Source organism: Diuraphis noxia, unplaced genomic scaffold (genome assembly GCF_037042655.1).
Source record: "Diuraphis noxia isolate RWA-SAM2 unplaced genomic scaffold, SU_Dnox_SAM2 contig0002, whole genome shotgun sequence".
NCBI lineage: Eukaryota > Metazoa > Arthropoda > Insecta > Hemiptera > Aphididae > Diuraphis > Diuraphis noxia.
The window spans coordinates 23,628,451-23,646,706 of record NW_028301712.1 but is presented as its reverse complement, the minus strand read 5'-3'; the positions used below and the strand labels follow the sequence as shown (position 1 = coordinate 23,646,706).

Below are 18,256 nucleotides of genomic sequence, written 5' to 3'. Positions count from 1 at the left end.
AATTAATGTTAGCAGTAGATATTATTGTTAATAAATAACTAAGGTATAACTGAAAAAACATTTTTTAAATTAAGTATAAATATCAAGAAAAAAACTACATATTTTACACGACTCATCACAGTCAATTTTAATTATTATAAACCTTCACAACAGTTTTAGTAAATATTTACATTTATTTAGTAGATAAAAAATTATTGTTATTAGGTGAAATATATTATGTAACTAATACCATGTAAACTATGTACATTGAATAAGTATATACTATTACTATACAATAAATAAAAGAATATTTTAATTTATGTTATGCTCATGAGTCATGGTACCCAACCAAGTTTGAATTTAGGGAGACTAATAGCCGATAAAATAAATGGGTTGATTTTAAAAAGCTCTAAATCAAATGAATAATTAAATTTTTTTTCAAGACTAAGAACAATTGAACATGATAATGGCTTGCAATAAACTAAATGCGTTGCTTAAATTAATTTCAATCTTAAAGTAATTATAGTGGGTGCAACATACCCTAAAAAACATGTTTTTTCACCTTGTAACAGATCAAGTGATGTGGCAAAACAATATTTCTCAAGAAAACTCCACTCCAAAGTTTTGATTTTTTTTAATTTTAGGTTATCAAAGGCAACACCCAATTTTTCCTTATTAGTCACAACTTTTCTGACTGCAAGGAACATTGAGTTCCGCCTATAGTTATAATCGGTACATGGAACATACAACGGCATATCTCATATACTTTATCCGACGCCACTTAGCTTCTATTTAAGAGGTTCCAAAATAAATTTAATTTTGCAAATATAGCCTTGAAGATATTATTATATGAGTTGTCTCCAATTTTTGCCACATCAGTAGTAGCGATAAACTTAATGTATGAGCAGAGCAGGTCAAATGGTTCGCCAAGGTTATGTCATCTTCAAAATCGTATTTGAATTAGACACCGTAAAATCAGAAATTAATTTTGTTAGGTACATCAACAACTTCAACCTCATCAGCACTCGTATCATCAACCTCGCCATCAGTATCACTTTTTTCGCTACTTAAAGATTCATCACTAGTACCTACCATTAAACCAGTTACTATTAGTAGTACTATCCTGATTATATTTTCAATTGTGAGGGTGGAAAAAATTCTGAATGCTTTTCCAAAATTTGTGGCATTGTCAGTCACAGTATGTGAAATTTTAGAATTATTTATTTGAAACCTTTGGGTGATTGTACTAAAAACTTGAACTATATTTATATATATATGACTACCTTTTATTCGCCGACAACCTAGTATATATGAGTATATCTGATAAACAGGGACGGCGCGAGGGGGGAACAATCGGGGCAGCTGCCCCGGGCCCCGCGATATTAAAATTATAATCAAGGCCCCACAGTTTTTAAATTATATTTTATACTGTTCAGAGATTAGTTAGTTTGGATAATACGTAATGTGACTGTTATTTATTTTGCATGGGGCCCCGCAAACCATAGCGCCGTTCCTGCTGATAAAAGTATTCTCATCAAGAAAATGGCATGTCATTCTTAGGTAGCTTTTGATGTTACACGGCCATATATCAGCTATTGTGTATAGATATTAAGTCCGTCAACATTGTATATTTGTATAGCATAGGAATTATACTTTAAATGTAATTCTTTACTTATATATAGACTATAACAGAATGGTTAAAGTGTCAGGCCCTGTTCACGGGGTAAGGGACATAGACCCATGCCTAGAAGGAGTGGCATTTTCAAAACAATGGTAATATTATATGTTATAATTTATAACTTATAAATATAACATTTGATTTTGCTTAGTGTTTTTTTTTTTTTTTTTTTTTTTTTTTATAGCGTTATACCTTAAATTGTAATAAATCACTTTTTTCGGCATGTGAGTGGAAAAAATTCCTTAGGGTACACTGTGTCCAAATAATCCAAATACAGTCATGTATGTGTGAGGTGTCCGACTTTCCAAGACTCGTGGACACGTATTCATTTGAGTTCAAGCGAAAACCCATAGCATAGACTATTGTTAATAAATGGACTGCGCTTCCCCATATCCTTGTGTGTTGCCATGTGCCAACAACACTGTTAGTAGTCGATACTCGACTTGTAGTATAACCTGACTTAACTATGGAGTATGCTATCTTTTTCCAAAAATGTTAGTAACTTTGTTGTTGAACTATATTCTCTCTCTCTCTCTCTTTTGCTATGAAGACTGAAGATGATGTAAATCAGTGTTTGTTTGTGGTTTTTTTACGATAGTTTAGTTTTAATGAAGCAAACACGAAAATGGAAAAGTAAGAAAATCAGTCAATTTTTTATTCATTGGTACACATATTTGTATATACATATACATAAAACATATTATACTTACAAAACTATATGGCACAAATATTATGTACAGTCGCGAAACTCGTATATCTTATTGTATTTACATATATATCTACGACTATATAATATTACATAATATATATTTATAATAGGCATTTTATATTTATGAAGTTTGTACATATCGTTAAAATATTTTTTCTTGTAGAACACGATTATATAATACTTTTTTAATATTCTCAAAATAATAATAATTACACATTTACAAGTAGGTAGTAAAATTACTTAAGCATAAAAATATTTAAGAAAAAAAAGTGTTTCGAAAGAGGCAGGAATTAAAATACATAAAAATAATAATAATTAATAATAATGGTGACTGCTCGGGGGACGGGGAATAATATTTTGGACTAGCACCGTTTGCGTCGGCCGGACCATATGATCGCGGTCGTTGTTGTCATTGCAGCCGTCAGACGTACTCTTCGGGAGATTTTGGCGACTGTCGGGACGACGATGTACCTTCGCCCGTTCTTGCGGCCACGGAGTCAGCGACCGACTGACCGCTACCGACGCCACTGCCGACACGGTGATGGTGATGGTGCAACCGGTGATCGTGATCGGCGTACGGCGACGACGGCGACGGCGGCTGCATGATTGGCCTCATACCGTTGTTGGACGGGGCCCAGTTGAGCAAGTAATCCCAGCCGAGCCCGACCGGTATGCTAGACGACTCTGACGGATTGTTGTTGGGCGTCCGGACGTTACGGTACATCGCAGGGCCGTCGTCGTCGGACGCCACCAGCGTGCTCAGTGAACCTCTGAACGAAGAGTCGAACGTGTCGTAACCCGCGGCCGCCTGCATTTGTTCCTGTTGCTGGTGCTGTTGCTGTTGCTGGTGTTGGGCCGCCATGACTGCAGCGTCGGACGACGAGGACGACGAGGGCGGCAGCTGGGACGGGAGCGGCAAACGGTGACGGCGCTGAGAGTCCCTGTCCGACGACCCGGACGCGCTCTTTCCACCGCTGCTGCCGATCTTGTTGAATATTACATCGCTCAGCTTCTCTCCCGACACGCTGTTGTTGTCGTACTCGATTTCCGAGCACGTGAACGAATCGTTGCCGCTCTCGTCCGACGACGTTGACGTACCGGTGTCGTCGTCATCGTCGTCGTTCTGCCGGTGATGTTGCTGCTGGTGCCGGCGGAGGTGCGCGTGGTCATCCACCATTATGTTGGACGGCCGTCCACCGCTGCCGCCTGTCCCGGACACCACGTCCACCGTGCTCCCCAGGCTGGGTGGTCGGCCGTGCTGCTGCTGTTGCTGTAGCTGCGACTGCGTTCGGCCGGCACTGCCCATGCCGCTTCCGACTCCGCCGCCACCGCCACTGTTGTTTCCGACCACGCCACCGCCACCGGACATGCCGCTGCCCGACAGGCTATGACCGCTCATCACCGGACTGTTCAAGCTCCGTTCACTGTTGCTGTGCAAAGGACAGTCTTTGTTCACCACGCCTGACGACGAGGTGGCCAACAGTGCCGTCTGAAGTGGCTTACCGCTTATGTCCTGCACACAAAAACAATGGATCAAGTTAATATCTACCGTTTTAGTTCACATCGTATAACATAATTCTACAGAAACAATAGATAATAGGTATACATAATAGACGTGCGATAAAAAAGTTTTTGTTATAAGATGTAATCGTAAATAATAAATCATAACAATTAAGATTGATTAAAATATGTAGGTACAGTATGAAAAACCCCCAATAATTTTTTTTTTTAAAACACTAACTTTTGAGTCCAGTGTAACCGGGTCATTTGTAACCTGGACATGAACTCCTGTGATATTTAAACCCCCATCCCGAAGAAATTTAAAGTATTACTCTAATAAGTCTAATAAATTTACTTAGGAGTAAAATTTTTCTAAAGTAATGTGTGTCTGCATTTAAAATATCAGCTGTACCGTATTAAATACGAGTGAAAAATCGGTGCATCACTAACATTCATAGTTGTGAAATTTGAAATTTCAGCTTTGAATATATTTTGTTCACTGATATTTTACCTCTGATAAAATATATTATTTAGTAAAACTATTGACTTCCTAACATTTATATGGAAGATTTATTCACTATGAGCAAATTTTACCAAAGTTAAATATCTACCAGAAAAATATTGCCACAGTCACCCCCATCAAGGTCACCCACATGAAGAGGAGTATATTATAAATAATAATTTATTATATATTATTGTATTCTAAAAATTTCTAGTAAAATGATACACAATAATATTATAAATTAATTATATTATACACTAATACACCTGAATAAGCACACTTTATTCTACTATAGGACACGTTATACTATTATATATTATATATCACTAATTCCTTTCAATATTTTATTGCGGTATATTATACGTATTGACTCTAGTATTATTTACGTCATTGCACTACTGCAACCACCATACAGATAAAATTGGTTTTGTTGGTTATAGTTACATATATACAGGGTGATTCTTTTATCAAACAACACTCATTATTTAAAAAAGTATTGACTTTTTTCAAAATATTTTTTTACATAGTTTCAAATTGTTAAAAAACCAAAGTTTTTATTGAAAAATTATATTGGCAGAGTGGAGTGGTACGGGGTTACCCCGCAAAATGTTTGTACACTACTCCGCTTGTCTAAACTTTAAATACTTTTAACTCATAAACTACTAGCCCTAAATTCGATTTTTATGAATCAAAATACTTAGAAAAATATTCTGCTTTGGAATATGAAATTAAAACTCTATCTTATTTGTCATTCAAAAAAGTAAAAAACTTAAAAATGATTAGGATAAAAAATATTTAAAAACATAATTTTTTAATAAAAAGTTGGTTTTTTAACAATTTGAAACCATGTAAAAAATATTTTGAAATAAGTCAATACTTTTTAAATAATGAGTGTTGTTTGATAAAAGAATCACACTGTATATACATACAGTTTTTGCTAATTTTTAATGTCCAAATGTACATTAGTACCTATGATATAATGGCCCGACTATATATACTTTTCTGGACGCATATTATTATAAGTGCGGTCTGCTGGTCTGCACGTAAAAAAATATGCATTTACACGGGCTAAAAAACACCACGCCACCGTAACGGATTTCAATTAATTATCTCGCCACTTACCTACTTCGTTTCACGTTCAACTATACTTATATAATAATATATGATAATGAGTGCAGCCAAACGCGTAATGCCATAGCGTGTAATAACTGCGATTTCCGAGCACAAGTTAGTTTTGCTACGTTTGTAATTCCAATACATTAGGTATCTGGTATATAATATCAGGTAATGTTATATTATTATTATTATTATTAAACGATAATATGTTATATACGTCTGTTGCCTGTTATGTGTGCAATTCGTTTCCATACGAGTACCGCACAAATCGGGCTTTGATAGATTTAAATAGTACCTACTTATATTATATTATCTTTTTTATTGCAATATACATATGTTATATATATATATATATATAATATACGTAAAACAACTAATATTATCTAAATAAAAAAAATCAGACCAAGTTCCAAAAAGTAAAAACAAATAAAGACAACATGTATTATTTGGTGGTTTTATCATTGTTTAAATATTTAGTATGCATTCTAAGTCCTGTTACCTATGGATCTTAAATCTTGCATTATTGTGACTCCATTATATTAACATGACGTAATATATGTATATATTATATTGGTAGGTATTTATATATACGCGCGCATAGATTTATAATATATAATAAGTAGGTAACATCACACAACCTGGAGTTTAACAAAGGTATTATTATATAATAATATTTAGAATTGTCGAAAGTCAATAAAATAGAATAAATTTTAAATTGTAACAACATAGCCGGTTACAATGATTGCATAACTGGTTTAGTGAATAAAAATCTATTTTACGTACGACTTTTATTATTTTTGAAACCAATAATTTAAATTATAAATGATCACTCATAGTAAAGTATACAAACCGATTATTGTGATTTATAATGAACATTTGTAGAGGTCAAAACCGTTAAAATTCTTAGTTTAAAATTTTCATGATTCAAATAATAATAATAAAAATAAATAGGTAAGTAGGTAGTTAGGAAGTTATATCTGTATCAATATTCAGAAGTTAATGAAAATCTACAAATCTACAAATATGAGATATGATTTGATTTTGAGGTTTCATTCAAGCCGCAAAATAAAACTCACCAAATAAGTTAATTATCATTGGGAACCTGTTTTGAAACTTTACATGGTCAGAAACACTTGTAATGATTTTCAAAGATAAATAGGTAATTACATACTTTTGATAGTACCTTATTTATTAGTATTAATATTTCTCTGTATCATAATTTACCAATAAATATCCAAAATTGAAAATTCTCAGTACTTGTTTTAATAACAATCAGGGAAAGAAAACAAATTGAGGAAAAACAAGAATTTTTATAATTTTTAATCGTTTATCGACAAAATAGTTATTGTTTTTTTTTTTTTGCTGTAGATCAAAAGTGGTTTCAAACATATTATCATTTTTGATTTTATGTAGTTGTTACTTCTTTACATGTCGATATTTTAGCTTGGTCAAAAAGTTGGAAAATTGAATTTAAGGTTGCCTTAAATTCAATTTTTTCGTTCATATTATAAAATTAAAAAAATATCAATAATGCAGTCACAGCATATTTTTTATAAGCGTTTAAAGTCAGAATTTTGACAAAATTTGTGCCACCAAAATTTGAATAATAATTTGAGTAAGAAATTCTTGAACAATTTTCTTTGTAAAATATATAAGTAGGTACTAAAAATTTAAAAAAAAGATTCCTCATTAAGTTTTTCTTCCTATAACAAACAAAGGTACTTGATCAAATGCTATTACCTATGAAAGCATTTTCATATGTTTCTAGTCCCTTATGGAACAAATCATAATTTTTTCAACGTCCAACTCTTTCACAAATCGTTTTTACAGTTTTATCTTTTAATTAATTGTTGGTTTACAGGGTTTAATATAGGTACCTAGTGTATTACGGCGCCGCGGAAGCAATGCGAAAGCAGATCCCGCGGCGTCGTCGGTTAAAACTGAAAAAAAAAGAAAAAAAAAAAGGTACCTAGTGTATTAGTGCGATGAAATTTCTGATGCGAATGTCGACCTATGACCAATTGTTATCACGACGTCGTTTAAAAGTGCTTATTAGATGTGCAGAAGCGAAACGATTCACGATTACTTTCCTCTTACTCGGCTCTTAGTCCGAGACACGTGCCGTGCGTTTTCCGAGGATTACGCGCTAGACGGCGCGTCAAGGTAGGATGCACAAAGTCATCGCTTATATATTATTATTCACAGGTTTGTAATAGCCATAAATATCTGCATTCCGCGACCGTTTATATATATATAAATGAGATTTTATTGTAATTACATAATAATACTATATATTATTATACAAACAGTTACGGAAAATCTTGAGAAAATAATATTAATTAATTAATAATCGCGTAGATATCGCTTTGTTTGTTGATTTTTTGTGTAATATACTAATATATAATACTTATTATTAAATTACTTTGATAATGTTGTACGATGCTAATAATATTAATACCATGATTTAGTACCAAGATATATTTTGTACTACAAATTGGCAATATAAATAAATTATATGCAAATCACTGCTATTGGTTAGAATGGTTAGATCATTGGTTTATTAGGTTTGTACCATATACGTTGGTAATTTTATTATAGTAACTATTTTTATTATTTATCTCTATACATTCGTATCTATATATGATATATCTCACCACAGTCTACTAGTATCGCTTAATATTTTCAAACGATGTACCTAGATATAATAGTATAAAGTTTTGTTTTTCTTAAAACGTTCGCTATAAAATTTTTATAATAGGTACGTTATTAATTAATATTTTAAAAGTCAATATCTTTTGTCTAAATAATATTTTTTTTTTTTAACAAACAATATTTTGTTAAAAACTTTAAACCTCGAATCAAATTAAAAGGCTACTTACTCTCAACGTGAGTATTCTGGGTAACTGTTGACTAAGTTCACTGCTTGGACTAAGCCTAGCGAGCGGTGTGCTTTGGTGTTGCATGTGATTGGTAGAATCCAATGGCGGAGGTGGTGGCGGTGCAGCTGACCGACTATCTCTGGAATGTGGTGATTGAAAGCCAGTCGCGTGTCGCATTTGTTTGTGATACATGTTAGACGGCATCCCAGGACTAAGATGAGACTTCATTTTCCGTAAATTGTTTCCATCTCGGTAACCTAAACAGTCAACATGACGTCATATTTTACAAATAAATGTATCAAAAACATTTCGGAATCAAAAATGAAAGTAATTTATTATTTTTTAGAAAAATCATTGTTCAGAATCAAAAAATAACAGCATTCATTAAAATAAATGCATGATAACTATTGCCATACGTCTAAAGATAAAAAATAAAACTTACGTTCGAATAAATAATGCGTTTCAATTAAATTATAAGGTTAATGCAAAAACACTTAACGAGTGAATTAAGATAATAAGTGTAATGACCAATATTTTAATTTAATACTCACAGAGTATATATTATATATTAAATGATATTCAAATCAATTATAGAACTAAATATGCATAGAGTATACATAAAAGCAATTTCACATATCGTGTTTGGATTTACGTTTCATTAACTCACGTTAATGAAAATCTCGTATTGGTGTTTAAATAAATAATTTCATGGGATTAAAATGGTTTAAATAATATTAATTTATCGATGTAATGTTTTTGAACACATACTTTTATAGTGATAGACAATATCTATATCTGACGGTGCTATAGAGCTGGCGTTTTCTAGGTCATAGTGTTCAGGCATATCGTGATCCCCAGTCACACTATCGTGCTGATGCATATTCTTCATGTGCTGATTGAGCTCGTCTCTTTGTGGTGGCGGAGATTTTCCCACAACCTCCCTTTCAATTATATCCGGTCTATGTGGCCTATGTGTATCATTCATACCAATGTCTTGATCTTTATAGCGCTTGGAAAGTATCTCCGGTGGCACCATATGATGCCGTATTACATCTCCAGTTTCTGACATAAACGATGACACAGGTATTGTGTTCAGAGCTGGAGATTCAGAATGGAGACCACTTTGAAAATGATCTTTACCACTATCAGAATCTTTATCACATTTAGTTTGTCTTCGTATTTTAAACACGACAAAACTTATTGTTATTGCCATCAATAATATAACGAAAAACACGATAACCAACGTTATTCCTAGGCTAAGCGGATCAGTAACAGCAATACCAACTGATGCTAGCCCGGACAGATCACAATCGAATGATATATTTCCAGTATGAAAAACTTCTGGAAATATACTTCCAGTTCCATTAAATGGTTGAAGTTCTTTATTGATTGTTAAATTAGCTAAGCAGCCTGAAAAACCTGAAAAAAATTTTAAAAATTAGTACCACAGTAGTATTAACACCATACTTGTAAAAAGTAGGTACACTCAAAAAAATTGTATTAATCAGTTTAATAAGTTGATATAAATTCATCAACATTTTTTAACTTAATGAATTTATTTTATAACTTAGGTCACGAATTTCTTTAATATTTACTAACTGAAATTTATTATTGTTTAAATTAAAACAAAAACTCACTTGAAGTATCAATTTTTCCAGAGACATATTCACGATCGACACCACCTAGATACATTTTAGTTAGATATGGATCCAAAAAATCGTGCACGCTGGCTGAATCCAATTCTTCTCCAACTTTTTGACCATTCAAAAATAATTTCAAGCTTTTAGCGCCTATTACCATTGTTAAATTATGCCAATTTCCATCATCTACATTTTTTTCTACTGACATATTCACAGTAGACGTCGAAGTACTTAAAAACGATGAATAGAGTAGTTTACCATTTATAAGCTAAAAAAAAATTATAACTATAAATATTAAGATCGATTTTTTTAAGTATAATATTTACTTTAACTAGCGTAAAATCTGAATTGGAAGCTGCAAAAAGTATGGTAGCATTTGATTTCATTGTTCTAAACATCAGACTTAGTTCTTTAACTGGGGTTACAATAAGTGAACTTCTCTTAATTCTAGACTCTTGTCGCCATACTGTTGTTCCATTATAAATTGATTCCAATAAATGCATTCTTCTGTGCTTCTCTGTGATTTTGTACTCGAGGAACGAACCTTCGCCCAACGAGACTGGTTTAAATGCTTGAAAACAATTTGGCGATAGTACATCATTATCTTCACATTTACACATAACACCATTCCATCGGTCCAAACAAGAAGATCCTTCACCACATAGTGTTGATGATTGAGCACAAAGGCCTTGGCGATTACAGAACGGATCGACAGCTTTGGAAGATATTGGACTACTAAGGTTCATACCATAGCCATTAATAGTAACACTATGCACGCAACCAACAAAATCGTCCGATCGTATTTGTCCGGGTCTTTCTAATAAGGGATCAGCTGAAGTAACTCCACCAATTAACAAATTATTTCCATTAAAATTCAAAGTTCTGAAACACATTTTAAAATTATTTTAATACAAACAATACAAATATATTAGATTTATCATTTAATGAATACATACCCTACGGTTCCTGTATTATCACTATAACATGATTTATCCGATGGTCTGCATTCTTGACAATTGTCTCCATTATCGATACACGATGCAACACTCAATGATAGGACTTTACCATTCCGCACAGCAGTTATCTTATACCACTGACTATCGGCCAACGAAGATCCATCACTTTTTCCAACACTAACAGTAGTTATAGAGCTTCTAGCGCCACCGTATGAAAACACGCATTTCCCTTCGATCAACTCAATTGCTATAAAATCGGATCTTCCTCCAACCTGAATTCCATAATTGTATAACAGTAAAGAGTCCGGTTTAGATGTAGAAAAAACGATTGTAATATCATTAGTTATACTGTCCAATGACGGGAATGACATATATGAATACTCATTAAATCCAAACGATGACTTATCGCAATGCCTTCCATGCAAGCCATTCGGGCAATTACACTTATATCCAGGTTTCAAAGAAACACAAGATCCTCCATTTAAGCATGGGTTAGGTCGACATGAATCAGCTGATAATTCGCATATGTTTCCTCGATATCCCGGTCTGCATAAACAAAAGTATCCAATGTTGTCTTGAGTTTGTTTACAACTACCGCCATTCATACAAGGGTTGTTGTCGCATTTATCGTAACGCTCTTTTTCGCATTCTAGGCCTTCTCTATCTGAAGGGCAGAAACACTGATAACTTATGCCTTGTCTTCTACAAGTACCTCCGTACTGACAAGGATTTGGTGCACATGGATCTTGGCGTTTGTCACATTTTTTTCCTGCATATCCTTCGGCACAGGTACAAAAAAATTCTTGTAGTATAGTGGGTGAAGTAAAAATAAAATCTTGAGAATTTGTTACGCGTGGTTCTTTCGATATAACTAGAGATGTAGAACAATTTCCATAATTTTCACAAGTATTCTTTAGACATGGTGAATAATCGAAGAAAACTGGCAATCTTGTTGTTTGTGTAATGATATTTGATTTACTCCTTAAAGCGTCGTTCGTATATTCTTTAGTCAAACCTCTTACAGCTATAGCTACTTCAATACCATCATCTACTTCGTTAATACTGTACAACAGAGGTTCGTTATCTTCAAATGTTGAGTTTAATACATTTATAAATTTCGTATAATGGTTTTCAATAAAACCCGAAGAAGTGATATTTTCAATTCTCGTAAAAACAGTATTTTCTATTATATTCTTATCGATTGTTTGGTATTCTACTTTAACAATATTAGTGACAGAATCATGTTTGCCATCATTACCAGACACATGAAGTACAGTAACTGGTTTAGAAATACTATTGATATGTAAATCACAGGATTCAGGAATAAAAAAATCGTTGTTTGTTTTTTCGAGATAACATTTATAATCTCCCGCTGTATCAGGATCAATAGGTCTTACATCTGCAACTTTTCCTACAGGATATTCATTTTTGATTGAATAAATGAGAACATTTACTGATCTTGGACTAGATGGACAGTCATTTTGATCTAAAATTACGACGTTCAATAGATTTTCAGTTGTAATTTGAGGAGAACCATTATCTGTGATTGAAATCTAAAAAAAAAACCAAACAATGCCATTGATTACATAAATAATGTTTTGAAAAAGTTTTAATTTAAAATAATTAAAATAATAATGTTTATACTTTGTTGTTGAAGATTATATTCACTATAAAATAAAATGTTTTTAATATTTAACACCCAAATATTATTTTATTTTAAATGTATGAATTAAATTATTTGTTTATTATTTGTAAATTTTATAAAAATTTAGTAAAATAATAATTAAAAACTATTTTCTCAAACTCACTGAAATATGCAATTATTGAGAATCCAAAATTATTTATTTAAAAACTAATGATCTTAACATTATTTGTATACCTCTATACTTATGCTATTACAAGATTTAACATTAAATTATCTATAAAATTGCATAAATGAACTTTTATTTATGAAAATATCAGTTTTTGCTACCCTCCAAAATGAATAGCCGCTAGTTTAACGATTAATTTAATTATAATATAAAAAAAAAAAAAAAACAATTAGGTATAGTGAAAATATTACTAAATTACTATATTACCTAATACACAAACATGAAAAAATATAAAAATATGCATCAAAAGTAAGAAAAAACCGAAAGGAATATTAATATGGTCTAAAAGAAAAATGGATTTATATGCAAAATAAAATTTAAAACTATCTTTATCTTAATAATCTGTTATTTCATTCATATCATCTATTTTTGTGGTTTAATTAAAAAAATATGTTAATGCTACAAATCTTTAGACCTAATAATAATTATAAACAGTTTATATTAATCCTCATTGATGATACAATTGATACATCCATATTTAAAATCAATTTAAGTACATCTAAAAACTATTATAATACTAACCACCTAATTTATGATTACTATGATACATACCACAATACTAAGGTTTGGTGTTTGTTCACGATCAATTGATCTAGCAGTTCGAAGAAGTCCATTCGATTCGTCCAACGTAACAAATTCCCGATGAGGTCCACCAACTATTCTATATGTAAACGGAGCTCCATTTGGTGGTTGATCTGCATCAGTTGCAGTTAATATCATGATACTTGTATTTATTGGTTCGTTTTCAGATACATATCCCACACTGTTGTCAGGAGCTAATACTGGACCATTATCGTTCACATCAGTAATCATAACTTTAACTGTTGCACTTCCAGTCTGAGGCGGGGATCCTGTATCTACAGCTGCAACTATAATTTCATAGTAATTGATAGTTTCCCTATCAAAGTGACCAACGGTTTCAATAGTTCCATTTTGCGGATCAACCCGAAATAATTGTGTCATGTTGTAGAGTATAGAATAAGAGAATTGATTATTCTGAGGCCAGGCATCTTTATCAACGGCGTGGACAGTTAATATTTTTGCTCCTGGTCTAGTACCTTCGGAAACCAAGCATTCATAATACTCTTGATCAAACTCTGGAGGGTCATTTCCGTCTTGAATTGATATTATCACTTGAGCTTCATCAGTATCATTTCCTCTAATGCTGCCAGCATTTTTCGCCAAAACAGTTAGTATAATTCGATTTTGTGTTTCTCTGTCTAGATGTCTAGAAACTCTTAATAATCCAGTATTATGGTCAATCGTAAATCCTTTGTCATTGCTAGATCCAACTAAAAAGTAATACACTTTGCCATCATTTCCAGCATCTAAATCTGTTGCTTTTACTGCCCCGACGTTAGTACCGATTTCTGCAGATTCAGGTACATCATAATAGAAAACAGATTGACTAAATGTCGGATAATATTCATTTACACCGTCTATATGTACGATAACTTTTGTAGATCCAGATAGTGTTGAGTTTGGATTAATGGCTAAGATTTCTAAACTGTAAGATTTTTCTTTTTCGTAGTCAAACACTTGTTTTGAGAAAATTGCACCAGATGTACTATTGAAATAAAATAAGTGCTCTCCAGTACCACCAGTTATAGAGTAATTTATTATTGCATTTTTAGGAGAGTCTAAATCTTTGGCTACCATTTGTGAAACAAATGTTCCTAGTGGTGAGTTTTCAAGAATAAATACATTAAATAGAGTTTGATTGAAAATTGGTGGATTATCATTTATATCAGTGAGCATAATGGATAATGTAGCTTTAGACTTTTTAGGTTCAAATCCTGTGTCCATTGCAATAATATTAAGCTTATATTCTTTAATACGTTCAAAATCCAAAATTTTAGCTATAGTTATAGCACCAGTTTCTGAATTTAATTTAAATTTATCTGATAAATTTTCAAACGAGTATCTAACTAATCCATTTGGCCCTTCATCTTGATCTGTTGCTTTAACTGTCAGTATTGTTGATCCTATCGGTTCATTTTCTGGTACAAATACTTGATAACTTAATGAAGAGAATTCTGGGTTAAAATTGTTCTCGCTAGTTATTGTAAAGGTGACATCAGTTAAGTCTTGTTTTGGTGGTACTCCGTGATCTGTTGCTCTTATCACTAAATCATAACTTTTACTTAAATCTGTATCAGTTAATTTTTTCTTTAGCGATATTAAACCAGACAATTTGTCGACTTGAACTAAATCTGTAGCATTGCCTCCATATACGAAGTATTCAATTTCGGAATTTACGCCTGAATCGTGATCGGTTGCTACAACAGTAATTAAAGGTGACCATACATCCAAATTTATTGGGATTGGTGAGAAATATTTTTTCTTTTCGAACTGTGGTGCATTATTGTTTGAATCAATAACGTTAATAATTATGGAGCATTCGGATGACAAAGGAGGTTTACCATTATCAGTAGCTAGAACAGTTAATGCATATTCATTTTCTGGTGATATGTCTTTTGTTGAATGTTTGTATTTTAATGGACGTTTAGTAAATATATCACCATATATTGGATCTATAAAAAAAACATCAGAAGGCTGTTTCAAATTAAAAGAAACGACAGAGTTAGATCCTTGCTTATCTCTATCGGTAGCAATTACACGACCAACTGTAGCTCCAATTTTGTTCGTTTCGGGAAAATTAAATTTATAGTTAGTTTTTTCAAATTCGGGTGCGTTATCATTAACATCTTGAATTGTTATAGTTAGAGGAGTTTCAGCTTGCCATGAACCATCTGCTGCGACAACATTGAGTAAATATTCATCTTGAACCTCGCGATCTATAGCAGATGCTATATAAACTTTTCCTGTATCTGAATCAATTTTAAACATATTTCCTGGATTTTCAGTAAATCTGTAGGTTGCTTTTGCGTTGACGCCTATGTCTAAATCTGAACTTGTAATACCAATTACAAATGAACCAACTTCTGTATTTTCAGTTACATTAACACTGAACAAACGTGTAAATCGTGGTGGATTATCATTTATATCTAGAACATTTATATGTACCATTGCAGATCCAGTAAGAGGCGGATAACCTTGATCAACGGCTTCGACCATCAACGTATAATGATCATCAGTTTCTCTATCCAATTTTGTGTTGGTTACTATTTCTCCTGAAACATCGTCAATGCTGAAAATTCCATTAATATCATCGACTAATCTATATGTTATGATGCTATTTTTTCCTGTGTCTTTATCAATGGCTACAACAGTTATTACAGAAGTTGGAGGAAATGTTTCTTCTTGAATAGAAACGGTGTAAAATGGATATTCAAAAACTGGTGGATTATCGTTTACATCAGTAACATTGACAGTTAATAACACAGCACTTCTAAGTTTAGGCTCATCTGAATCTGATGCTTCAATCCAAATTTTGTATTGGCTAGATTTTTCATGATCAATTCCATTTTTACCAATTATTACTTCACCACTAACCGAATCTACTTCAAACGTGTTGTCGAAATTGCCTCCTGCTATAGAAAAACGTAAAATGCCTTTTTTTGTTCCAATTTTTGGTGTTGTTGCTAAAACTCGTGATACGCCACTTCCAGGACTAGAATTTTCAACAATCGATAACTGTTTAGTTCCTACATGTCGCACAACAGGAAAGTCTCGATCTGGCCAAAGAATTACAGTCAAATCAAATTCTGCATTTTTAGGTATCTGTCCTTTATCACTAGCTTCGATTTTTATTTTGTACTCCATTTGTTTATTTAGTTTTTGAATTGATTCAATAACGCCAGTATTTTCGTCTATATGAAACATATCTATATCCCCGGATATTAAATGGTAAACAATTTTTCCGTTATCTCCAGAGTCTAAATCTATAGCAGTTACCCCAAATATAAATTGTCCTGATTGAGTTTTATCTGACACATAAATAATACTTTGTGACGTTGAAAATATCGGATAATTATCATTTACATCTCTTGCGAACACTGTTAAGTTAGCTACTGATGCTTTAGGTTCTGTTAAACTCGAATCTTGAGCTACTACTGTTAAATAATACACTTCATTTTCTTCCCTGTCCAAGTTGGATAATGTTCTTAGTATTCCTGTATCTTCGTCCATTTGAAATTTATCTTGTTTATTTCCCAGGAGGCTGTACCTAAAAAATAATAAAGAATTTGTTATAATAATTGAAATATTTTATTAATCTAACAAAATATACTTTATTTTGGCGTTCAACCCAATATCAGAATCTGTTGCTATCAATTGAGTCACTGAATACCCAACTGGACTATTTTCATCAATGTATGCTACGTAATTTTGTTGCTGAAATTTTGGACTATGATCATTAACATCCTGAACAATCACACGAATAAATCCTGTGCCACTTAATGATGGCATACCTATAAAAACAGTTGGACTATTCAAAATGCTATTTAACATAAATTAATACAATTTTGAAGTTATTTTATTTACCCGAGTCCATAGCTACTGCAGTTATTAAATGTTCAGCTTGAACTTCTCTATCTAAGCTCCTCACAAGATGTATTTTTCCATTAACACTGTCTACAGTAAAATATTCCGTGTCCTTTAAATAATATCTTACTCTACCATTATATCCAGAATCTGCATCTGTCGCTTTCACTATAGCAACTGGAAATTCTTTAGATTCTGGGATATACTCTTCGAGAACATGAATAGTATAAGGGGAATCTGGAAAAACTGGATAATTATCGTTTATGTCCAAAACAGTAATTATAACTGTAACTTCATCAGAATTAGCACGGTTATCAACACCGACGGGCCCATCTTCAGCTTTAATAGTTAGTACATAGCGAGATTTACGTTCATAGTTAAGATATTTTGCAACTCGTATTAAACCAGTATCATCAGCAATGCTGAAATCCAAATTTTCATCTCCGTTTGTAATAGTATATCTTATACCAGCATTAGGACCAACGTCTTTATCAGTGGCGAATAATTGAATAACTGTGTATCCAATGGTTACATTTTCAGGTACAGATGAACTATATTGCCTTGGATCGAATATTGGACTGTTGTCATTTTCGTCCAAAATATTAACTGTCAATTGAATTATTGAGTTTAGAGAAGGATCACCGCGGTCTTTAGCGCCTATTTCTAATTTGTAGGATGATTTTGTTTCGCGATCTAAAGAATTCGCTACACGTAAGACTCCATCAATGGATCCAATAGTAAATGTTTTTTCATCGCCAGAATTTATCCAGTACTCGACAAATCCATTTTTCTCTTCATCGTCATCTACAGCTTTAAGAACCGTAACTATTGTACCAATCTCTACATTTTCCATGACTGCAGTCACGTTTGGTGTAATCCAGTGAGGGGAACAGTCGTTAACGTCCTTGATTGTAATTGTCATCTATATATGAAGGAAACTCATTAATAATTGTTTAAGACAATGAGATTATATTATATTG

The 18,256-nt window shown here is 32.5% G+C and overlaps 1 protein-coding gene across 1 annotated transcript in view; it reads right to left on the bottom strand.

Annotated features, from left to right (window-relative positions):
* Positions 1 to 2,283: 2,283 nt before the first annotated feature.
* The window catches only part of ft (cadherin-related tumor suppressor fat), a 36,681-nt gene continuing 20,708 nt past the window's right edge, over positions 2,284 to 18,256 (bottom strand). Inside the window, exons 6-14 of the mRNA XM_089221356.1 lie at positions 17,277 to 18,198; positions 17,023 to 17,203; positions 13,383 to 16,959; positions 10,960 to 12,512; positions 10,330 to 10,885; positions 10,001 to 10,271; positions 9,132 to 9,782; positions 8,364 to 8,620; positions 2,284 to 3,879 (exon numbers count right to left, since the gene is read on the bottom strand). Of these exons, the coding sequence (XP_089077482.1) occupies positions 2,788 to 3,879; positions 8,364 to 8,620; positions 9,132 to 9,782; positions 10,001 to 10,271; positions 10,330 to 10,885; positions 10,960 to 12,512; positions 13,383 to 16,959; positions 17,023 to 17,203; positions 17,277 to 18,198 (9,060 nt within the window). The 3' untranslated portion in view covers positions 2,284 to 2,787. The remainder of the gene's footprint in view (positions 3,880 to 8,363; positions 8,621 to 9,131; positions 9,783 to 10,000; positions 10,272 to 10,329; positions 10,886 to 10,959; positions 12,513 to 13,382; positions 16,960 to 17,022; positions 17,204 to 17,276; positions 18,199 to 18,256) is intronic.